General features: G+C 41.8%; 1 protein-coding gene across 1 annotated transcript in view; it reads right to left on the reverse strand.

Annotated features, from left to right (window-relative positions):
• The window catches only part of Shc3 (SHC adaptor protein 3), a 161216-nt gene that overhangs the window by 71261 nt on the left and 64986 nt on the right, over positions 1–24969 (reverse strand). The window contains exon 2 of the mRNA XM_042686878.1: positions 24199–24269. Within this exon, the coding sequence (XP_042542812.1) occupies positions 24199–24269 (71 nt within the window). The remainder of the gene's footprint in view (positions 1–24198; positions 24270–24969) is intronic.

The following is a 24969-nucleotide window of genomic DNA, read 5'->3' on the forward strand; positions in this document are numbered from 1 at the left end:
TCATGTCTGTAGTCAATTCATTGTGGAGAGTGAGGAGGGGAATAAATTTCTGAAAGGTCAAATGTGAGAAAATTTGTTATATATGAATCAACAGGACTTGGAAAGAATGAACTGTAAAGCAAAAGTTTTGGTGTTTATGCTTGCTCTTACTTATTTTATAATAATAGTCTAACTAGCCAGGAACTGGTGACTCACACCTATAATCCCAGCTACTCAGGAGGCTGAGATCTGAGGATTGTGATTTGAAGCCAGCCCAGGCAGGAAAGCCCCTGAGACTCTCTAATTAACCACAAAAAGTTTAAAGTGGAACTTTGGCTTAAGTGGTAGAGCACCAGCCTTGAACACAAAAGCTAAGGGACAGCAACCGGGCCCTAAGTTAGTCTAACTGTGGCTCTATCAGAATGATCAAACATCTAGTGTAAGGTTCGAAGAGTAAATTCTTTGTTTACTTTGAGAAGAAGGCCATGTTTTCTCTCTGCAGAACTGCATAAACTCTATTATCTATATTTTATCTAAGATTTTTGGGGGGAAGAAAGGGGTGTGTGTGTGTGTGTGTGTGTGTGTGTGTGTGTGTGTGTGTGTGCGTGCGCCAATCCTGGGGCTTGAACTCAGGGCTTAGGCACTGTTCATGAGTTTCTTTGGTAGGCTACCACTCTACCACAGCTCCCCTTCTTGATTTTTTTTTCTCTTCTTTTGTTAGTTAATTAGAGATAAGAATCTCTTAGGGCTGGGAAGGTGGCTCAGTGGTAGAGTTCTTGCCTTGCATGCATGAGGCCCTAGGTTCGATTCCACAACACCACCAAAATAGAAAAGGCCAGAAGTGGAGCTGTGGCTCAAGTGGTAGAGCACTAACCTTGAGCTTAAGAGCTCAGGGACAGGGCTGGGAAGGTGGCTCAGTGGTAGAGCACTTGCCTTGCATGCATGAGGCCCTGGGTTCGATTCCTCAGCACCACATAAATAAGCAAAAAGAAAAAAGCCAGAAGTGGCGCTGTGGCTCAAGTGGTAGAGCGCTAGCCTTGAGCTGAAGAGCTGAGGGACAGCACCCAGGCCCAGAGTTCAGGCCCCACAACCAGACCCAAAAACAAAACAAAAATAAAAGAGCTCAGGGACAGTGCCCAGGGCCAGAGTTCAAGCCCCACGACCAACCAAAAAAAAAAAAAAGAAAGAAAAGAAAAGAAACCTCTTGAACTTTGCTGCCTATATCAGCTTCAAACTGTGGGCCTAAGATCTCAGCTCCTGAGTAACTAGGATTATAGAAGTTTTGAAAGCTGCTTAGAGAACCCTGCTTAAGTAACATAGTAAACTCAGCACAGCAACTAAGTCTGATGATCCAGCCAGCTACAAAAAAAATGCCATAGATGGAGTATCTCCTTTCAGTTCATTCTTTAGATTCCCAGTTATCACCAGATTCTTTTCCTATCCACCAACATGGACTGAAAAAAAGGAGAGCAATAGTTTTTCAAAAAGACCCACACTACCCAAGGGCTCACCTAGTGAGGCCCATGGAAGTTCTACAGTTGGCCTCTGACCCCCGTACTGCTTCTGGGGAGGGGAGAAGGAAGACAACAGGGGCATTTGGAAGAATGTACCCAGCACTGCTATAATGGGCAACTCTGTCCAGCAAGCCTCCACAAAAGGCATAAAAGTCTCAAGGCACATCTAGACAGTTAATTTTTGTCCTTAAAATTGGTAAATGAAAGAAGTTCCAGAAATTTTTCAAAGCTCAAACGTTCAAGAAAAGTCCTAAGGATCCCCTGAGATAGCCTTTAGAATCTCCAGAGGTTTTGCAAATCAAGCTGTGTTTCATAAATGCCTTCATAAATGGCACAGATTTGTGCCTAATGCTCACATGACAATACACGTGCACAAGTCCTCGTTTCAACCCAGCCGATGGTGTCTATTTCTGTTTGAAATAGAAATGGCACAACTATTAAAAATCAGGCAATATTTAGATGCCTGAAATTAGTTACTTTAACTCCAAAGCCTAATTTTATATGTAACTATTCTCAATTTCCTTCCTTGCTGTTTAAGCTGAGTACATTCTAGCCATCAGTACTGTTACAATTTGTTCATTTGGCAATAATTATTTAGCTTTGTGTAATTCCATTTAATCCCTGTTTGAATCCCAGGAACCAATTTTGCCCTGTTTTTAATCATAGAGATTGTTTCTTATATTTTGCTCTGTACAGACCCCAGTTCAGCACGCCAAAAATCTTTACCTCAGAGCTCCACTAATATGAAAACAGAACATTTGGTAACTTCCCCGTTCATCTGAAAATAACCACAGCCAGTCCTGCCACAAGTGCTGATCTGAGCCTCATGATCACACCATCTTCCAATTTAGGCAAAAATACACATCACTGAAGCCAGCACCTTCATAGCTAACAGCTTATTCTCTGGGATGGACAATTTTGCATGGCATGTCGATCTTTCTGCTCTTTCTGCTCTTTCCTGGCTGCTTGTTCTGTCTCCTAAAACATACATACACAGACATTTATAGAGTGAAGCAATAGAAGCTAGAACAGAGGAACAGTGATTTCTTGGTTTATAGTCTGGCAGAAGGAGAAGCAACACACAAACAAAAATATTTAACAGCAAGGTGAGATCAAGTGCACACAGTGCACACACACACACACACACACACACACACACACACACACACACACAGAGCAATGGCCTATGTGGTACATGGAATAACCACATCTATAGAGAGTTACCCAAGTATTGTTGAGTGGGTGGATAATCATCCAGGAATAAAACTAAGTTGAGCTCCCATCTCAGGTCTTTGTGTGTGTATGGGGTGGGTGGAGGAGGGGTCCGGTTGTGGGGCCTGAACTCTGAACCTGGGCGCTGTCCCTCAGCTCTTCAGCTCAAGGCTAGTGCTCTACCACTTGAGCCACAGTGCCACTTCTGGCTTTTTCTGCTATGTGGTGCTGAGGAATCGAACCCAGGGCCTCATGCATGCAAGGCAAGCGCTCTACCACTGAGCCACCTTCCCAGCCCCCATCTCAGGTCTTAACTGCAAATCAACTCTAAGTGGGTTACAAATTGAATTCATGTGTGATGAAATCATACTAGTACTTAAAAAAAACTGGGAAATTTGTATTGTTAATTATCTCTGATTTGAAGGATGAGACAAAACCCATAAACCATAAAAGAAAATACTGAACAACTAACAGCATAATAATCAAAATTTAAACACAATATATGCAGAAGCTAGTTCTAAACTATACCATATCATGATAAATTAAAGCCTAAAAATTAAGTCAAGATAAAAATGGGCATTCAATGTACAAGCCTAGAGAGGTAATACCCTTGGGACCAACCAGACTGCTGGAAGCAAGGAGAGAAATGCCAGGCCCCACAGCAGCCCACAAGTGAGATGGCACCAGTCTGAGATTCCCCTGGGCGGTTCCAGGTTCATTGACCTCCACGGTGGGGAATGCAAAGGTGTCCTGTTCTGCTTCCGGGCCAGTCTCGGTGCTATCTGGAGAACCAGTCCCTGAAGGCTGTGGGTGGAGAGGTCATGACCTCCACAGGGGAGGCAAAGGTGGTTGGTGTCGACCACGGTAAAGAGGGGACAGGAGCCCAGACCTTCAGCCTCTTCCCCGGCTACCCTCCTCAGCAGTTCCTGCTGACTTATTTTGGGGTGCCTTTCTAATCTGAGATTCATTGGTGACCTCTGACCAGTGAGGCATTCACACAGTGAAACCAAAGGAGGAACACAAAGGCACAATGGCTATATAAATTTGATCTTGTAAAATAATATTTATCGAGATGAACTCCAGGACATGGAAACAAGAGGGTTTCTTTCGGTTGCTGTTTTTCTTTTCTTTTTGTCTTGTGTGTTCATGTACCTGTCTTGGGAGGGCAAGGGGGAGGGCACAGAAATGGAGGGACAAAGGGTCAACAAATGCAACAGTGGTCTCATTAGATACTATGTTGAAAATGAACTATACAATTTGTATGTGGGGATAGGAGGGGAAAACTAAGACAGAGTAAGGGAAGGGATGTCCATAAAGAAATGTACTCATTACCTGACTTATGTAACTGTAATCCCTCTATATATCACCTTTATAATAACAATAAATAATAAACATTTTTAAAGAGTTAAACACAAGAAAAATATAACATATTTATTGTACATATATGAAAATGGAAGCAGGTAACTTGAGAGACTGGGTGGGATTAGGAGATATTAGAGAAAATGATAGAAAGGATGACATTGATCCAAATGTATTATACTCAAACTTACATATTCAGTTGAAGCCCCTTTGTACAACTACTTAAAGATAGTTTTTTTAAAAAAAAAAGAAAACATGGCAACATTTCACAGCCAAAGAGACAATCATGTAAATATATGTCAACATGGGAAATATCAAAAGTAAGTAGAAAACTTAGCAAAAGTAGGGACAAAGAGCTCTCGGGAAAGAAAATACAAGTGGCTCTTGAAAATGTGAAAAAATTCTCAACTGCACATGAGCCAGAGTTACATTTGATAGTACTTTGTAGAGGAATATTCCATATTAGTGAACATGAGGACAATTTGGTCATATCCCTGACAAAATGGAAGATTCACAAAGCCTTAAGTTAGAATATTGCTCACTCTGGATACACTCAAGGACAAGCCATGTGACTCTCTTCCATAACTATTGACTGCAGTGATGCTTCTAACAGGCCGGCAGAAAATAATCAATGACTTGTCAGAAGCCAGTTTACTCTGTGGACCACCCCCAGCATAGCTATAGCCAGATCACTGGGAAATATGTTGTTCACAATACTCCCACCACCCTCTCCAGTGGGGTGCCTGTTCCCACAAGCTGTTTCTGCAAAACCTCTAGCACCCTCCACATTACCAAATGTGTGGGCAATCTCTGTCCTCAGCTGATCTGTGCTTCCGCCCCAGAGCTTATTCTTTTGTTTGTTTGTTTTTTGTATCAGCACTGGGGCTTGAACCCAGGGCCTGGGCTGTCCTTTAGATTTTTGCTCTAGTGACTGTTAGGAGACAAAGAAGTATGGGTGACTATGGAGGGGTGGCATGGTGGCTGAGGGTGACTTTCCTCAGAAAGAAAAAAGCAGAAGTATAAGCAACAATAAAGGCTAAGTGTGAGTGTGTGTGTGTGTGTGTGTGTGTGTGTGTGTGTGTGTGTGTGTGTGTGTGTGTGTTGGTACTGAGGCCTGAACTCAGAGTCTGGACACTTTCCCTTACCTTTTCTCCTCAAGGCTGATATTTTACAACTTGAGCCATAGCTCTACTTTTGGCTTTTTGCTGGTTAATTGGAGAAGAGAGTTTCACCGACTTTCCTGCGTAAGCTGGTTTCAAACTACAATTCACAGATCTCAGCTTCCTGAGTAGCTAGGATTACAGACATGAGCCACCAATATCCAGCAGGAAGGCAGATTTGAGATTTGCTTTCCCATCTCCCCATGGAGCTATCTCATAAATCAACTTGTCCACTTTTTTGTTCTTTCTTACAGTCATGGGGATTGAGCCTATGGCCCTGTACATGCTAGGCAAGTGTTCTAACACTGAATTACACACCTAACCCATCTCCTTCTCTTTTGCAAAACTCATCATTTTAGTAATCTTCGGTATACCAAACAAAATAGGTCTGCTGCAGTAGCACATGCTCAGTTCTTTTATGTGAGACTCTGATTATTCTGGTCCATGGGGCTTAATGGCTGTTGTCTGACACCTCATAAATTCCCCAGCTCCTTATCAGCTGCCAAGTTTATCAGTATCTTCTAGTCCTCCAATAGAAGCAGTAGATCACTGCCAGGCTTAGAATCAAGGAACCATGGATCCATTCGGCTTTACAATGGAAAATAGTTGAGAAAGAAGAATTGATATAAACGTGCATGGTCACAAATGTCATGGTTGCCATGAGTAAAATACCACCTTAAGGAGAACAGGAAGCAGATGTCACCTTAATGAAGTTTGCCGTGCTCAATGTGATCCAATTCCCAACTATTACAGCTATGAATAGAAGTCACTATAGCTATGAAGGTGTCTGAACAGAGGGAAATGAAAACATGAAGACCTAGGGCTGAGGAGCAAAGAGGCCAGCACAGGAAGATGTGTGAGGAGATCAACAGTAGGTAACCTGGTGCAGCTATGCTACTATGGAGGTGTTGGCCAACTGCTTGATAAGCAGAGGGTGTTAGGAGGAACTCACTTGCGGAGTGGGTAGCCATCACTGTTCCCAGCCCATTGTGAACCAAATTGTAGAGTAGGGAAGCATGTAACTGGATAGCAGGTAGGGTTTGTGTATGAAGATGGGAGTAGGAATAATGAGAGGAAAGGTGAGCTGGAGAGGCTCAGAGCCAGAAAGGGGTTTTGAGGGACCAGCTGAGGAGTGTGGGCCCGGTGTGATATGATGTGGTGCATAGGAAGCCTAAAGTTCAAAGGAGTGTAGGTGGAAGGAAGAACTGAGGGAACCAGGAAGCTAAGTGCTGCAGTACTTTCTGGAGAAGACGCTGTCCAAGGTGCTGATGGCATTGTGCTGCACTCCGGGCTGGTCTCTTATCAGAGAATAAAACTCCCTTGGAAAGAGAGAGCAAGAGCAAGAGCAAGAAGAGAGAACAAAGAAGGGAGAAAGGAAAAGGAAGAAGGAAAGGGATAGAGCTGGTGTTTTTTGCTTATATGAGCACCAAGTCTACTATGAAGGTCCAACCTTTGATTTCACCTAAACCTAACTATCTCTTAGAGGGTGAACACTCAAATACCACCAAATTTAATGTATAAAATTGGGAGGAACACAAACATTCAATCTATAACAAGGACCAAATATACCTTCCCAACACTTAGATCTGAGCTCATGACTATGTACTTGTGTCCTCCGTGGCTTTCCACTGAACGTGGGCAAGAACACATGTCTCTGAACATGGTATGTGGGGGTCCTTCACAAGTCAGTTCTGTTCATTGCTCTTTTATTATGCAAATCTCCCATTGTAGCCCAGGACCAGGTCTCTGTTTCCACCTCAATCTTTTCATGCCTTCCAACCTGGGCACTCAGTCTTCTTATTTTATGGCAGGAGAAACCTTACTTTCTCCTGAAAAAGGAGCCCCTGCTCCTACACCCAAGACCAGCAGCCCAGAGGGCAGTTTGAGGTGAGAGAACATATGCAAGAGACTTCCTAAGGAAATAGTCCTGGGAGAAACTGCTGAGAGTGAAGACCAGGAAGGGAAAGAATTCAGGCAAAGGTGGATTGCAGGTTATGAGATGCTTTCATTTTCAAAGGAGTAATAAGTTCACAGAGGAAAATGAGCTACATTGGCACTCACTCACATTTCTTCATTCTTGGATATCTCACGTTGGTACTAGGATTTTGAAAACTTGCATATTGTAAATGTGGGTTGTAATTCACATTAAGCTAACATGTTTGAAAATAAATAAGTCTTTCTGTTGCACAAGTTCGAACCATGTACACTTGACTAGACAGCTAGGCTCTGTCTTCTGGGTTGTTTTCCTTCTAAAATGGCATCTAAGCCATTTAGCAGGTTTCCATTAGCCGGGCCAGTTAGGCCAGACAGCTCCCACTGCCCTGGAATCTCTAAGGCACTGAGAAATTGCAATGTCCTCACAAAGCCTTTCTCCACAGGATATGGCAGGTGCAGGGCCATGAGTCTCAGAGCTTGCTAAAATAGGTCAGACAGGAGGATTTCAAATGCAGCTCTGATGAGCTGATCCAAGCCACACAGACATGATGTCAGGGGTTTAATGGGCTTGTTTTGTTTGTTTTGTTTTGTGTGCCAATCCTAGGGCTTGAGCACAGGGCCCCGGCTCTGTCCCTTAGTTCTTATGCTCAAGTCTAGCACTGCACCACTTGAGCCACAGCTTTACTCCCAACTCTTTGCTGGTTAATTGGAGATGAGAGTTTCATGGACTTTCCTGCTTAGTCTGGCTTCAAACCATGATCCTCAGATCTCAGCCTCCTGCGTAGCTAGGTTTACAGGCATAAGCCGCCAGTGCCCAGCTCTCATCCAGTTCTGTTTAACTCAGCTCCACATGAGGCTTTCTCATGGGTACCAACCTGCACACTGCTGAACTGTCCCCAAAGATACATGCCAATGTTTCAAAAATAAAGGACACTTAGCTGGGTGCCAGTGGCTCACGCCTGTAACCCTCGCTACTCAGGAGGCTGAGATCCGAAGATTGCTGTTCAAAGCCAGCTTGGCAGGAAAAGTCTGTGAGACCCTTATCTCTAATTTACCAACAGAAAACCAGAAGTAGCGCTGTGGCTCAAGTGGTAGAGCGCTCACTTTGAGCTGCAGACCTGAAGGATAGCACCCAGGCCCAGAGTTCAAGCCCCACAAAGGACAAAAATAAATAAATTAATTAATTTAAAAGAAAAAAGAACTGAGGATTTCCCACAAGGCCTGAGTGTGCTTCACCATCCCCTGGTAAGAAGCAGAGTCAGGAGCATCCTCCTCAGTAAAGACCCCTGGGGTCCCTGAACCACATTCCCAGTCTTGAAGCAAGGGGCTTCTGCCTCATTACCTAGACCTCAGCCCATACAAGGGATAGCAAGAAATCCTACCTAAGAAGATAAAATGGCACCATCTATAAATATCTTCAACTTCTAAACATTAATATTGCACTAGTCAACTATGAATGTTATCATCAATATCCAAATAAAAGCTGTTTTTGCACATCCTCCTTCAGAACTGAGAAAGTGAGGGGATGGAAAGTTGGGGGAGAGAAAGAATACTGATATTCCATACAGATCATACCTTCTGATTCATTCCAGACATGGTCTCAAGAAACACATGGACTCTAGCATGCATGCATGTGTGTGCATGTGTGTGTGTGTGTGTGTGTGTGTGTGTGTGTGTGTGTGTGTGTGTATGCTTGGAGAGAGAGGGAGAAAGAGAAGAAGAGGAAGAGGAGGAAGAAGAAAATGAGGGAAGAAGAAAAGAGGAAGGGAGGGGAAAAGAGGGGATGGGGGAAGGGGAGGAGGGGAAAGAGGGGAAGGGAGGAAATCTAGTAGTTAATTCTGGCCCCCAACACTAATATATCCACAAAAAGACCATATGTTGATCCATTCAAGACATTATGGTCTCAAGAAAAATGATCTCTAAAAAAGTTCTAGGAAACAAGAACATCATTTGTAATCAGAAGCTACTGAAAGTTTATATTTTGGGACTTTATTCACAGCTATTACTACTACTACTATTATTATTATTATGTGCCAAAGACAATGCTGAAAGAGAGGTTCTGGGTTCCTACATCCTATAGCTGCACTTTCAGTGGCCCACTTGGCTCAGCTCCTGAATAGATAGGATTATAGGAAGCTACTCAGGAGACCAAGATTTAAGGAGATTTAACGAGACTGGGCTGGCTGTTCTAGAAACTATAATGGAGCTTTATCCAATGTGGCCCCAAGTGAGCACTACACTTTGTTGACTGCCTATCAATTGTAAAAGGCTAGGAAACTGATTTCTACTCATAACATCTGAACAGATGTATATACAAAACCTAAGACTGAATTCATACAGGAAGGTGATTACTTTGTATTACATTGAAGAAGAAAACAAAGAGCTGAGTACTGGTAGCTTACACCTGTAATCCTAGCCACTCAAGAGGCTGATATCTGAGGACCACAGTTTGAAGCCAGCATGAACAGGAAAGTCCATAGACTTATTTCCAATTAACCACTACAGAAGCTGGAAATGGAACTATGGCTCAAGTGGTAGAATATTAACCTTGAGCAAGAGTACAGGGTCAGTGCCAGGCCCTCAGTTCAAACCCCAGGATTGGGACTAAACAAGAAAAGAAAGAAGGAAGGAAGGAAGGAAGGAAGGAAGGAAGGGAGGGAGGAAGAAAGGAAGGAAGGAAGGAAGGAAAGAAGGAAGGAAGGAAAGAAGGGAGAGAGAGAAAGAGAAAGAAAAGAGGAAGGAAGAAAGAACAAACACAAGGTATAAGATTTTGTAAGAAATATGATTGCAAATTTATGGAAAATTCCACCTCCACTTTCACATAGCTATGCTTTCTAAAATTTTTTCTATTGAATATGTATGTGCTTCTTTAAAAATATTTTTATTGCTATTATAAAGGTGATGTACAGAGAGGTTACAGTTACATAAGTCAGGTAAAGAATACATTTCTTTTTGGACAATGTTATCCCTTCCTTTATTTTCTACCAGTTTTTCCCTCCTGTCCCTACCCACAAGTTATATAGTTAATTTTCAACATAGCATCTAGCCAGTACCATTGCTACATTTGTTAACCCTTGACCCTCCATTTCTATGCCCCCTGTATGTGTTTCTTTTACATGAAATAAGATTTATTTTTAAAATGGGGAGGTTAGTGTACACCAGTGGGTTTTTTTCTTTTTTCTTTCTTTCTTTTTTTTTTTTTTTGGTTGGTTGTAGGGCTTGGACTCTAATCCTGGGTGCTGTCCCTGAGCTCTTCAGCTCAAGACTAGCACTCTACCATTTGAGCCACAGCACCACTTCCAGCTTTTTTTTTCTGTGTATATGGTACTGAGGAATCCAACCCGGGTCTTCATGCATGCTAGGCATGTACTCTACCACTAGGCTACATTCCCAGCACTGCACCAGTGTTTTCCATCCCCAGGAGGACCTTGTCTGGGGGCAATTTTGGTTGTCACAATGTTAGGTGGCATGCTCCTGGCATCGAGTGCCTGTATGTTTGGAATCAGCTGACCATCCCCAAATGCACAGAGAAGCTGGTCCCGAGGCCCACCATGGCCAGGCTGAAGCCTCAGAGGCAGGCCTGTTGCTCCGCCCCACAAGGGCCTTACCTACAGTGCTTGCTGCCCTAGCTGTCCAGGCAGCGTCCACTGAGGCTGTCGCTATACCTGAGCAGCTCTAAAACTGCCAAGTGAATAAATGAATACCTCTACTCAAGGGAAGAGTAAGGTGTCAGGGAGACAGGCTCCCTTGGATACCAGGAACACCAGGCTATAGGCTGTGTGATCCAAGGCCCCTTCCCTATTACCTAGGCATCTCACAGATCCTTGGAAGGGGAAAGGATTAAGAAAGAATGTAAGTGGGATGAGCCTTTGGGAATGCCCAAGGCTGGACACAAATGTAGACTTCTTGTCCTATGGGAGGCCAGGACATGGCTTTGATAGCTGCCCTGGGGTTATGTGCAGACAGGCATCCAGATGAGGCGATTTCTACCGGACTCTGGTCTTGAGGCACTGTAGAACGTTTTAATGAGGCAGAAGAAAACAAGATAAGGGATGATGAAAGCATCCTAAATGTTCCACGGAGAAGGTCTGATGTTAAAAGGAATGCACAGCATCCCAGGCTCATTTCTACAGTGGATGCTTCTTAAAGCAGGTGCTCAAGCCCCTGGGACAGTTATGTCATAAGCTGCACCAGAGGAGGCTCCACAGCATGAGGCCACCAGCCAGCTCTGGGCACCACAAGCAGTGTGCAGACATGAGGCCCATGCACTATCTCAGTAGTGGAACACTTACTCAGCTGTGCAAGGCCCTGGGTGGAGGGGGGGGGGGTGGGAGGGGGTGTGATGAGTGTATAGAGAAGCAGACAGATAATAGATGATAATAAGGTAGAAAGACAGATAACAGATAAGATTTAATTTTTTAAAAAAAGAATACAAGCCATAAAGGGGGCAGACTCATGCTCATCCAACAATATGTACTTCTTTTAGTTAATATCTTAAGTAGTAAGGTGCATTAGCTAAATGATAAAAAATTTCTGATTGGTTAATTGAATTTACTTTTACTTCAAAAGAAGTTATGAGCTCCTAACCTTTAAGTTATCCAACAAGTCTCCAATGTAGTACTTGTAGTCAAAAGTAGTCAATGGAAACTGGATAAAATGCACCAAACCATTGGGCCAAACAAAGGAAGCCATGTGTTCTAAACTAAGTAACTGCCTCCCTGCTAAGCACATGGAGATGTACTGGGTTTCATTAAAGGTCCCATGGACAGAAAGGAGGAAAGAATGACTTAATAACTTTGTTTTCTTTCCAAGTAGTCTCCTCACTACTCCAAGCAATTTTTCTCTGCTGCCTCGCTTTGTTATTTCTCTGGACTTCTAAAAAACATAAGATTTCAGCAAGTGTTAGCTGAGCACCTACTAGGCAGTGATTGATGTGCTTCTCATAGGGTTTTCCAGGGAACTTCAAAAGGAAACTCAAACCTCACATTGACAAAGTCATTGGGCTTGATCCAACTTCATTTAGATGCTTTAGACTTAGTTCTTCCTCAGTAAAAAAAAAATCCAAAGAGATTAATGAGAAAATTGTTATGACTCTAAGGAAGAAGAGAGAAATTCAACCCATGGGATGAATTCTATCAAAAATTCTCATGGGTTGAATTCTGTCTACCTAGAAAAAAAATTATACCATCTTAACTAAATGATCCAAGTAGATATCACTAATATCGGGTCAAGATGGCACCATGGACCAACTCAGATGGCGCTTGAGATGGACACAAGTTTGGTTGGGGGTGTAGTTTAGTTCTACATCTACCTGGCACACACAAGGCCTTGGGTTCCATCCCAAGCATCACCCCCCCCCCCCCACACACACACACCCAAGCAAAAAGTCAGCCACTCCTGGCTCACATCTGCGATCCTAGCAACTCAGGAGGCTGAAATCCAGAAGATGATGGTTTGAAGCTATCCCAGGTTGAAAAGGTTGCAAGATTCCATCTCCAAAACCAGCAGCAAAAAAGGAGGAATAGAGGTATAGCTCGGATGGTAGAGAATAAGCCATGCTTGCATACAGTGAGCAAGCTGAACAAGCAAGAGGCCTCCAGTTCAAAACCTCCCAGCACTGGCAAAACAATAACAACAACAATAGCAGCAGCAGCTATTGCAATAACTGATGGCATTTGGATAACTATGGTCAAAATATGTAAGAAAATATTATTAGTGTCACGAAGCACACAGACAGGTAATATTATGCTTTAGCATGATCACAACTTATTCTCAAATGGTTCAAAAATTTTAGAGATTTTAGGCAGTTTATTTTAACATGTAGGATTCCTTTGTCCTATTTGGGTATCTTTTCTACTAGTTTGAAGTCATAAAAGTTCGTAAGTGCAAAAATACAAATAAAAATTTAACAATAAATTAGAAAATAAAACTTTGTAAATGCACAGGGAAAAATTTTAAAAGCCATATTTAATCAAATCAGAAAGGCAAGCGATTGCAGTATGGATCATATTTTATATTCTGTAACTAATGAAAACAATGGAGACAATATCTTCTCATCACTTAGAATGTTTCTTTATACTTTAGAGAACTCTTCTAGATTTACTGATGCCTAGATTTTTGTTACACATCACTTCTGCATACTTAAAAACAAATAGGATTACAATATATTTTTTCAAATTTGCTGAATGAACACTTCTCAATCACTTGGAGATTCACAATTGTTAATATTTTTGCTATTTTATGTAGTATCACTCTTAGTTTTTTCTGCCTGGTTTTTGTTTTTATTTGTTTAATCGTGTCAATACTAGAGCCTGAACTCAGGGCCTCTCTCATATGCTCAGCTTTTCTATCAAGGCTAGTGCTCTACCACCTGAGCTCTACTTCCAGCTTTTGATGGTCAATTGGAGATAAGAGTCGCACAGACTTTCCTAAACTGGCTTGCTTCAACTCTCGAGCCTCGGATGAACCATGGGTGCCTCCATCTTCAAACAATCAAGAGTGTATGTGAGGGCTGGGGAATGGAGCTCAGTGGTAGAGTACTTTCCTGGTATTTGCAAAGGCCTTGCATTGGATCCCCTGCTCTATAAAGAAAAAAGAATGTAGGTGAAACAGCAACTTTTCAAAAGAATGCTCTGTGAGTGTTTTCAGCATTTTCTTCCAAACCGCTGAAGCTATTTATGTCTCTCCTTTAGTGAGCTATTTTTCAAATCAAATACCCATTCTAAAAGTTGGTTTCTTTCGTCATCATCATCATCATCATCATCGCCAGCATGGGGTTTGAACTCAGCCTCAAGCTTGTTCGCTTTGTTTGGTCAGCTTGTTAGAATTATAGGTGTGACCCACCAGTACCCAGCTTGTCTCTTTTTTTTTCAATTGTACTTCAAGATTTCATTCTATATTCTTTGCACAGGTCTTTGATCAGATGTAAGTTTTAAAAATATTTTGCTTAATCCATGGTTTTTTTCTTTTGTGTAACTATATATCAAGGAGGAAAGTTCTAGTTTTGATCAAGGCAACTTGTCAATTATTTTACTTTTGTGATTGGGATTTTAATTGTCCTTTATAGTGTATTGGTGTTTACCTAGCTCTAGGTCACAAAAAACATTCTTTCACATTTTATTGCAGAAGTCAAGAAATTTCAATATTTGCCTTTAGGTCTATTAGTCAGTTGAAACTTCTTGTATATGATCTGAGGTACAAATGGAAGTTTTTTTGTTTTTGTTATTCTTGGGGTTTGCATATATCCCACGGTCCCAGCAGCATTTGCTAAAAAGACTGTCATGTCCCCAATAAGTTATCTTGGTAGGTGGTCTAAAAAGAATGGACTGCCCTCTGCAGGAGTGCTTTTGATCCGTTCATCTGTATGTCTGTCCTGCTGGCTTTATACTGCATTGGTTACTATAACTACAATGTGAGTTCTCTCTCTAATGCTTTGCAGAATTATTTTGTATATTCTAGGTCCTTTATTTTTATAAGACCATTGTGAATTTCTATGGAACTCTCATTACAACTTGGATTGGAAATGGGCTAATCTGGAAAGATCCGAAATTGTAACAATGCCAAATCTTCTGGTTAGTTCAGGATTTTTCTATTTATTTATGCTATCTCAATAAAGTTTACCAATACCAGAGCTAGAAATTTACATGTATTTTGTTAGATGTTTTTGCATATGTGTGCCAGTAATGGGGCTTAAGCTTGGAGCCAGGAAACTCTCTCCTAGCTTTTTTGAAACAAGGCTGGTGCTCTACCATTTGAATCCTCACTTTCAGTCTTTTTGGTGGTTGATTGAAGAAAAGGGTCTCATGGACTCTTCCTGCCTAGGATGGCTTCTAACCACAATCCTCAGATCTCAGCCTCCTGAATATAGCTAGGACCTATAGGTGTGAGCCACAAGCATGCAGTCACATTTTCCTAAATTTAACTTGAACTGTTTTATGTTTTTCATGCAATTGTATGGTCCCTGATAAATTTCATTTTTAATTTGTTTCTGTTTGTACATACAAATACAATAGACATTTATATAATGAGCTTGTACTTTGTAGTGCTGCTGACCTCACGGCTAATTCTAGTAACTTCTATGCAGCTCAACAGTGATCTTCTATGTGGATGATCACATCATCTGTAAACAAAGCGAGCTTTATTTCTTCTTGTCCAACTTAGTATGGCCTATGTTTTTTTCTTGCTTTACTGCATGGACTAGGTTCTCTAGTTCCATGTTAGTAGGAGTGGTAAAAATAGACATCTATACCTTACTCCAAATCTTCAGAGGGAAAATATTGTTTGAACCGTTATGCTGTTGACTGTAGGTTTTAATGGCTGCTCTGTTATTAGACTAAAGTTTTGTTCTCTTCTTAGTATTTTGACAGTTTTTAATCAAGAATGTCTGCTGAGTACTGGTACTAGGGCTTGAACTCAGGGCCTGGGAACTGAACTTACTTTTTTGTTCAAGGTTGGTACTCTACCATTTGAATCTCAGCTCCACTTCAGTCTTTTTGTTGGTTAGAGATAAGAGCCTCACAAACTTCCCTGCTTGAGCTGGCTTCAGCCTATCTCAGACTCCTGAGTAGATAGGATTACAGGCATGGGCCATTAGCTTGTCTATTGAGTTTTGTCAGACTTTTCTGCATTTCTGGGGTTTTCCATACAAGTTTTGGTCTTCAATCTTCAGATACAAAAATGTACATTAATGGAATTTTTATAACCCTGAACTAAACAACCTTTGGGAAACACATCCAGACTGTGATGTGTTTTAAACTTTTGATGTACAGATGGAATCAATTTGTAAAACCTTCTCTGGGTATTTTCTGTAACTTTTTTCTAAGTCCAGTGTCATTGAGTTCCAAAGCTCTTGAAGTGGTCTAAAGGATGACAGAGCTTGAGGAGGGAAGACACAGTTAACAATGATTCTGACTCAAGAAATGATTCAGTATATTTGGATTCTGAATTTAAAGAAGCTTTCAGAACACCTTTTTTTATATAATGGTTATATTTTTCTTCTTAACAGATGTCCAAGTGCTATAATGACATAAATTCATGTCATTATAATAATCCAAAATAGTTTTTTCAATACACAAAAATTGATTCCAAGTGCTATAAAAAAAGTTTCGTGTCAGCTTTTAATAGGCACTGTTCTTTTTTTAGTGGTTATAAAATAATGAAGTGTTTTACAGTAGATGGTATTTTAGGATAGATGACAAATGGTCTGTGTCTTTTAATGTCCAATTCAATGAGCAAGGAGGTAAAATTCTCCAGGTAGTCTGAATTCAGACTACGTGTTCTTGTAGCTTGGAGAAAAAGAAGTAACTATGTCTATGGCTGAATATTTAGGCTTGAGGATGTGGACCAAGAACCATGAAAACATACAAAGGAAACATTGGGCAGAGGTATGAGTACTATGTTTGGAAGGAAATTCTGGATAGATCAAGCAAGAACTGTGTGTGTGTGTGTGTGTGTGTGTGTGTGTGTGTGTGTGTGTGTGTGTGTGTGTGCTTGAACACTCAGGGACTTTGTGGGGGGAGGGGAGGACTTGAACTCAGGGACTAGGCATTGTCCCTTAGCTTTTTTGCTAGTCTGGATCTCTTACTATTTGAGCTACAGCTCTCTTTCTGGCTTTTGGGTGGTTAATTAGAGATAAGAGTCTCACGGATTTTCCTACTTGGGCTGGCTTCAAACCGAGATCCACAGATCTCAATCTCTTAAGTAGCTAGGATTATAGATGTGAACCACTGGTGCCTGGCTGGCAAGAGGAGACAAAGTGACACCTAGGTTTTGAGTCTATGAATGTACGTAGATGTGATTACAGTTAAGATCTCAGAGGAAGCCGGGCGCTGGTGGCTCACGCCTGTAATCCTAGCTACTCAGGAGGCTGAGATCTGAGGATCGTGGTTCAAAGCCAGCCCGGGCAGGAAAGACCGTGAGACTCCTATCTCCAATAAACCACCAGAAAACCGGAAGTGGCGCTGTAGCTCAAATGGTAGAGCGCTCGCCTTGAGCTGAAGAGCTGAGGGACAGCGCCCAGGCCCAGAGTTCAAGCCCCACGACCGACAAAAAAAAAATAAAAATAAAAATAAAAAGATCTCAGAGGAGAGGTGAGTTGAACTCAATATGGAGCTTGAGATGAGACAGGAGTAAATAAACAGAACAGGTGCAGGACTGAGGCATTAACAGGTAACTGGTCCCAGGAAGCATCTGTCCTGCAGGCACTAGTATAAACAGGCCCAGGCTTGAAGAAATTCACATTGGGGGCACAGAGCAGTAACTCATCACCTGGAAGTGTTTTTTAAAAAAACAATGAGATTACTAATGTAGAGAAGGTAGAATTAAAATTCAACTGCTGATCTTAGCCCTCATCTGTGAGGCTTTTCATGTGCTAGACAAGAAGTTAAATGTTCAATTTTAGATATCAATACGTTCTCAACCCTCGGAAGAAGTACCATTATGATTTGTATTGTATAGACGGAAACCGCCATGTAAGGAACTTATGTCATATGCACAAAGTCATCCAGCTGGAAAGCTACACAGCCCAGACCAAACTGAAGATAATCTGGCTCCAAACTGTCTCTGATAAGAGCAAAGGGATCCTTCTGCAATGATATTTTGGGACTACGTGAGCTCAGAAACAGAAAAGGAGCAGTCAGAGAGGTACATTGTGACACAAATGTGCTTCTGGCATGAGGATTATAAATACGCATCATGCCAGATGGTCTCTACAGAGAGTATGGGAATGCATGCCACAACTCGCTGTATGGATTCTATTTAAACCATTCCCAGCCACCAAGACATCTATGTTCTCCATTTTTAAAATTTCTGGATGAATGGGATCGGTTAAAGAAAAATAAATAAATGGGTTTATTTGCAAAGCTGTGGTATCATAAAAGGTAGTTGCACATGGTTCCACAGTTAAAAAGAGAATTTTAGAACAATGGTCCTCAAAGTGGGGTACGAGGACAGTATCAGCATCCCCAGTAAATTTCTCAGAAATCAAATTCCCATGCTCTACCTCAGACCTTCTAAATAAAAAAGTAAGGGTGGGAGACTCAGCAATTCCTATTGAAACAAGTTGTAATATTCAGTTGATTGTGATGTCTACAATGTTGAGAACCACTTCTCTAAAAAGTAAAATGGTACATGTATAAACGTTCAGTGTTTGGGGACCAGCCCCAGAGATCCTATAGAGCACAGACCATCACTGTGGCATTAGCAGGTTTCAGGGTTCTTTAAATAAAATGCACTCCAGATGTTTCTTCTGGTGCTGCATGGCAGAGAAAAGATGGACATTCTTTGCTCCTTGTTGTCATCTATATAGATGATTGTGTGTTTATTTTCCTTTTCTCCATGATAGAAGGCAAGCTCTTGTACTTCATTTTCAAGGTCTAAACAGTGACTACACAGTGTCTAAACAGAGTCTAAACACTGCCACAGCCGCGTTCCATAAGTGTTTGTTGAATGAATGAATGATGTGCTCTGTGCAGTGCCTGAGACACCAGTGGTGATTTCATACTTGCCCATCTCTATCCCATCACTCTTTGTCACTAACACCAATAGTGTCACAGAAAGACATATTCAATAACATTTGTGATGGTGAAAATGAATGTCCCATCCCCAGATGTTTTCAATAACTTCAGCTTCCTGTAATCAAACTCATCTTTCATCCAATTAGGATAGAAAGGTCCTGGATTAATCGGGTTGATATGAATAAGTAATAATTTCATTAATTAGTATTTGATAGTATCAAATGTAGACATCTATAAAGAGACAGTAGCAAAACAAAGTTTATGATCATGAGCCTATCTGCTTTGTTGAGCACCTATGATGTGCCAGGTATAGCTCCAGCCCTTGACAGGTCTTAGTTCTAAATTTCTCAATAGCATAGAAGTTACATCGCTATTCTCTGGACAGGGATCCACCATATAGGAATGGTTCACGTTGGTGAAGCACTTGGATTTCTATGGGTTAGATCTGCGATGGTACCCTGAATCCATTACCTCCTCCATCAGATAAGGAAGCTGAAGAGCCCATGTCGCTAGGCTTTCCTCAGAGAAGGAAGAAGCCTATTCTCCAGACACCGGACCCAGACAATGGGCAGAAGGGTCTCCACCCAAAAAACTCAATTCAAAGTCCCAGACGTGGGAGGCAAAGACCCGGTGCTTCATGTTTTCAGCCAGTGCTGTCCTCTGGCAGCCCTGGCCATTGTGAGAAATCTGGACAGTCCCTTCAAAAAGGCCCTACTCCTTCAAGTCCCTGCTGGCCACCAGTCCTCTGCTGGCGGCTTCTCTGGCTTTCTCAGTCAGCTCACGGTAGCGCTGAACTGCCAGAATTGTTCTTCACCACTGAGAGGAGGCAATCAGTAGGAAGATGCCCCAGCTTCTAGTCTCTTACTCATTCCTTCAAAGGGCCCCAGGATTGAGCTCACAGGGGATCCTGCTCAAAGGGTGGAGTGACTGTTCTTCTTTCCTGCTTTGTGTGCCCTTCTCACTCTGGCTCTCTAGATAACCTCCCTCACAACCTCTTCCCATCTCCTCTCAGACTACTGGAGGAAGAGAGGGAGAGATGCAGATTAAGTCCCATGTACCTACATGTATGACTAAGGAAATGCCTTCTGGATCCCTAGCCGCTGCCCACAGCTGGACATATGTTTCTATAGTGATATCTTGCTTATCCTCACAAATAGAAATAAATCTAAAGCTGGGCAGTGATGAATCACATAGGCAATCCTAGATACTCAGAAGCTTAGAGTTGAGGATTGTGGTTCAAAGCCAGCCAGGAAGAAAAGTCTAAGAGATTCTTCTCTCCATTTAACCATCAAAAAGCTGGTTCAAGTGGTAGAGAGCTACCTTGAGCAAAAAAAAAAAAAAGCTTAGAAACAGCACCCAGGCCCTGAGTTCAAGTTTCAGCACTAGTGTACAAAAAATTATATGTACTATGTGGAAATTGAACTGTGTGCTACTTGTGGACAAGAATAAGGAAAAGTGGGGGAAAGTGAAGATAGAGGTGACATTGTCCAAAAAGAAATGTACTCATTACCCAACTTATGAAACACTAACCCCTCTGTACAATATCTTAATAATAACAATAAAATTATATTAAAATTGCACTTGGGGTAAATATAAATAAAACTACTAACACTCCTCATACAGCTGGAGGACTGAACACATAAAATAGAGTGTCCCTGGGAGGGACAGAGCCCATGATCTTTTGCCCCAGGGCTTTCCTTGTTTCCTAATATCAGTGAGGTTCAGGTCGATTTTCCATGGGTTCAGACTGGCCCTGTGGGACTTCGAAGAGTAAATCCAGCCCTCCTTCCCCCAAAAATGGATTTGCCGGGCGGTGGTAGCTTACGCCTGTAATTCTAGCTACTCAGGTGGGTGAAATTTGAGGATCACAGCTCAAAGACAGCCCAGGCAGGAAAGTCTGTGGGAATCTTATCTCCAATTAACCACCAAAATACTGAAAGTGGTGCTGTGGTTCAAATGGTAGAGCACTAGCCTTGAGGAAGAGCTCAGGGACAGCACCCAGGCCCAGAGTTCAAGCCCCACGACTGACAAAAGAAAAGAAAAGAACTATCAGGACCCTGTGAGACTACAGAAGACTTTCTAGAAGTGGTCTGCTCACATTCCAGATATCCTGTGCCTGACTGGAAAGCCCAGTCCAGGGTCTAGTCATTGTCTCTGTTTTATGCCCCCTTGGGAGAGAATTTCTAAACTTAGATACTCCCTCCTCTGAGAAATTTTCAGAGATTCACCCTGGCCCATAAGGACCTTCTTCCAGGTCTCCAAAATACTTTTCTCATGGCTGCCATGATGGTATGCTCTATTGCCTTTCTGCTATGAGCCCTGATCCTGGTCTCCTAGATACCTATGTCAGGTATCCCTGTGCTTGGCATAATCTTACATGTAAATACCTATGAAGAAGGCATGAGACTACAAAAGTTCTCTAGCAGAGGTTAAGACTGGAGCAAGAATGTAGAAGTGAGTATGATTCCAAAGCCAGATGCACATACAGTGATTTAAAAAACTTTATTTTTCCCCCAGATGCTAGGGCTTGAACTCAAGGCCTGGGTACTGTCCCTGAGCCTCTTTGTGTGCGAGGCTAGCACTCTACCACTTGAGCCACAGCTCCACTTCTGGATTTTTCTGAAGTTACTGAAGATGTCTCACAGACTTTCCTGCCTGGGCTGGCTTCAAACCACCATCATCAGATCGCAGCCTCCTGAGTAGCTAGGATTGCAGCTGTAAGCCACTAGCACCAGGCTCTCACAAGTGAATTTTTTCCCCATAAGAAGACAAATCTGTGAAAATACAATTGCTCCCTAGCCTCCATGCCTTACTGCTTTGAAGGGCTATAAGAAGCTTGTGCTCAGAAGCTAGGAGCTGGGTGGCTCACATTTGTCACCCTAGTTACTCAGGAGACTAAGATCTGAGGATCATGGTTCAAAGCCAGCCTAGTTAGGAAATGCTGTGACGCTCTTATTTCCAAATAACAATAAAAAAAAAAAAAGCAAAGCTTGGGCTCAAAGTATCTTGCAAATGAGCATATTCAAACTGAGCCCTTAAAGCTCAAACCTAAAGCCAGCCATTTTGAGCTACCCAAATGCATGAAGGCAAAGAGATGGAATTCACACTGGTGCTCTCCTTCCTCAAAGAAGCTATAAAAATCAATCCCTTCCCTTTCCTGACATATCTAATTGTAATCCACATGAGAGCTATTTATTTTGTAGTATGACGTCTGGAATTACATAGGCAACTGCTCTACTTGTAAAGATCAGATCTACAGGTAAGATTCCTTTTCAGATCTAAGGAAGGCTGTGAGCAAAAGCCAGCTTTGTTTTCTATAGCATGGGCCAGGTTACTCTTGTAACTGCAAAGGACTTCCTTTAGAGGCTAATTTGTCAAAATGTTTTCTTTGAATGTTCTGGAATAATTAGCTACACTAAGAAATATTCCACATAGTAAAGATGAACCAAGAGACAAAAAGCATCATGAAGACAAGCAAACATAGCTTACAAATGTCTAGTGAAAAATCAGGCATCAGTGGCTGGACCCTGTCATCTTAGCTACTCTGGAAGCTGAAATCTAAGGATTGTGCTTCAAAGCCAGCCTAAACAGGAAACTCCATGAGATTCTCATCTCTAATGACCAGAAAACCAGACATGGAGGTGTGGCTCAAATGGAGAGTTCCAGTCTTGAGTGAACAAGATAAGGGACAGCACCCAAGCCTGAGTTCAAGCTCTAGTAACAGCCTACGCATGCGGGTGTGTGGACATGTGTGCACGAGTGAGCACATGTGTGTGCACACGTGCATGCACACACACACACACACACACACACAGAGTCCAATGAAACCCAAGGCAATTCTGGTGTCATTTGAATTCAAAACCAAGTTTTCTAAGTCTGTGAGGCATACTCCACTTGCCTGATCATATATTGCTTCACTTTCTCACAAATCTAATGAAACGATGCTGGACTGAGACATCCAACATCCAAATCCACCAATGTCTGCCCCACCTGCTTTCTTCTACAATGTTATTATTGCTTTTGTCCAGCTGAGTTGTAGTCCAGAGATCTCCAAGAAAGGAATACAAGAGTTATTCACTTGCTCGCCTCTTTCCCACACACCACTACATGATAAGAACAACACTTAATCTATGTCCCTTAAGTGCACCTCACTCCTTTGCATGCGGATCTTTCTCCTCAACACTGGGAAGCTGAGCTTAGCAGACAGCACACTTTGCCTGAGAGGACACAGGTGCATAGCTAGCAGCAGAGCCCAATAACTATATCAGATTTTAAGTGACATGAAATCACCACAGAAGTTCTAGGACATGTAAAGGAATTCAGTTAAAATCGACTAAAACACTACCACATAGGAGAATATGACTAATGCATGCATTGCACACAATCCATATACACATGAAGCATTGGCCACTTCATTGCACCCATGTGCCCTATTCACAAGTACCATGAATAAATGCTTAACCAAAGAAACATTCCAGCTTTGCTTCTCATTGCTCTCATTTCAAAAGACCATTCTTTTGCCATTGAAAGTTTCACAAACCATTTTCTACAACTTAGAGGAGATGGACTTCTTACAAGTGTAGACCAATGGTGTTAGAATGTTCTTAACCACATGTCATGAATTGCTTTTTGAAAAGAGAAAAATCAACTCTTAACCATGACCTTCTCCAGTGAGGAGAAAAGAGGTATTATTATGGTACTTAGCACATTGCTTAGAAGATAATTACAACATATAATTACTTTCTGGGAAATTGCTCTACCACTGAGCTACATCCTGAGCCCAATAATTGCTTTCTAACTCAAAGATATGCAATACAGTGATTTGAATAAGGTGTACATGAGGCATTTTCTGACCAAAGCAGACGAAACTTCTTGGCCACAGAAAAACATCTATTTCACAGATTCTGTCCTCATTCTCTAGAAAGTGATAGAAACTGGTATCTTTTTTCTAATGGCATGAACTTTACTAGTCTATGAATAAACTCTACTACAACAATGCTTATATGTTGACCTTTGAGAAGTTTACAATTCAGTTATTACTGAAGAGTATGTATAAACTGTTCAAAATCATTAACAAATAATTGGCATGCTTTCCTAAATTATCTACACCTATGAATATTTCCACTTTCAATTGTACGCAGTTCATTCTTGAGGCTTACCATTGGAAATTCTCTCTTGACATCTTGAGATTCCTTTTTAAGAAGAACACGGTGCAGTACATTTTAGATTATCAATCTCATATTAGAGTTCCCTATGTAAACAACGGACATAAACATTGAGGTTGTTCCATACTTCTATGAATTAACTAAACAAATTACAGTGGAAGGGTTGTTTCCTACGTGGCGATCTTGTCATGTTCACAAAGGTGAACTAGATGTCATGTATCACAAAGATGAACTAGCACACAAACCTGTTAAGACACTGCAAGTCCTGACTCACCACCAGTCTCAATTGCTAGATTGAAAAACTCTGAGATCGTTCTTTACTGAGGCAAAATCATAGGAGTCCATTTTTATGAAGGCTTACCTGGTAATTTGTGTTCTTGTACTGAAGTCAAGAGACCTCATTGAGCGCAGAACTTCAATGCACCCCAAGTACTGCAAGGGGAAGAAATGAAAATCATGAACCCAGGGAACTGAAATGAGAAAAACATTCTTAATTACAAGGGCATTTTTTGAAGCAATGGACTCTTTTCTTTTTGGCCAGGGCTAGGGCTTGAAATTAGGGCCTGGGTGCTGTCTCATAGCTTTTTTTTCTCAAGCCTGGTGCTGTACAACTTGAGCCACACTTCAACCTCCAGCTTTTTAGTGATTAATTGGAGATAAGAGTCTCACAGACTTTCCTACTAAGGCTGGCTTTGAACCAAGATGCTCAGACCTCAGTCTCCTGAATAGCTGGGAATACAAGTATGATCTACTAGCACCCAGCTTAATGTACATTTCTTTCTTTTTTATTTATTTTTGTGCTGATCCTGGGGCTTAAACTCAGGGCCTAGCACTGTCCCTGAGCATTCTTCATTTAATTTATTTTTGCCAGCCCTGGGGCTTGAACTCAGGGCTTCAGCACTGTCCTTAAGCTTCTTTTGTTAAAGGCTAGCACTCTACTACTTGAACCACAGTGCCACTTCTAGCTCTTTCTGTTTATTTGGTACTTAGGAATCAAACCCAAGGCTTCATGGATTCTAGTCAAGCACTCTACTAGTAAGCCACATTCCCAGCCCTCCCCGAGCATTTTGTTGTTGTTGTTCTGGTTTGTTTGTTTGCTTTTGTTTTGTTTTTGCTCAAAGCTACCACTTGC

The sequence above is a fragment of the Dipodomys spectabilis genome, unplaced genomic scaffold, assembly GCF_019054845.1.
Source record: "Dipodomys spectabilis isolate Male_0828 unplaced genomic scaffold, ASM1905484v1 ptg000098l, whole genome shotgun sequence".
In the NCBI taxonomy this organism is placed as follows: Eukaryota; Metazoa; Chordata; class Mammalia; order Rodentia; family Heteromyidae; genus Dipodomys; species Dipodomys spectabilis.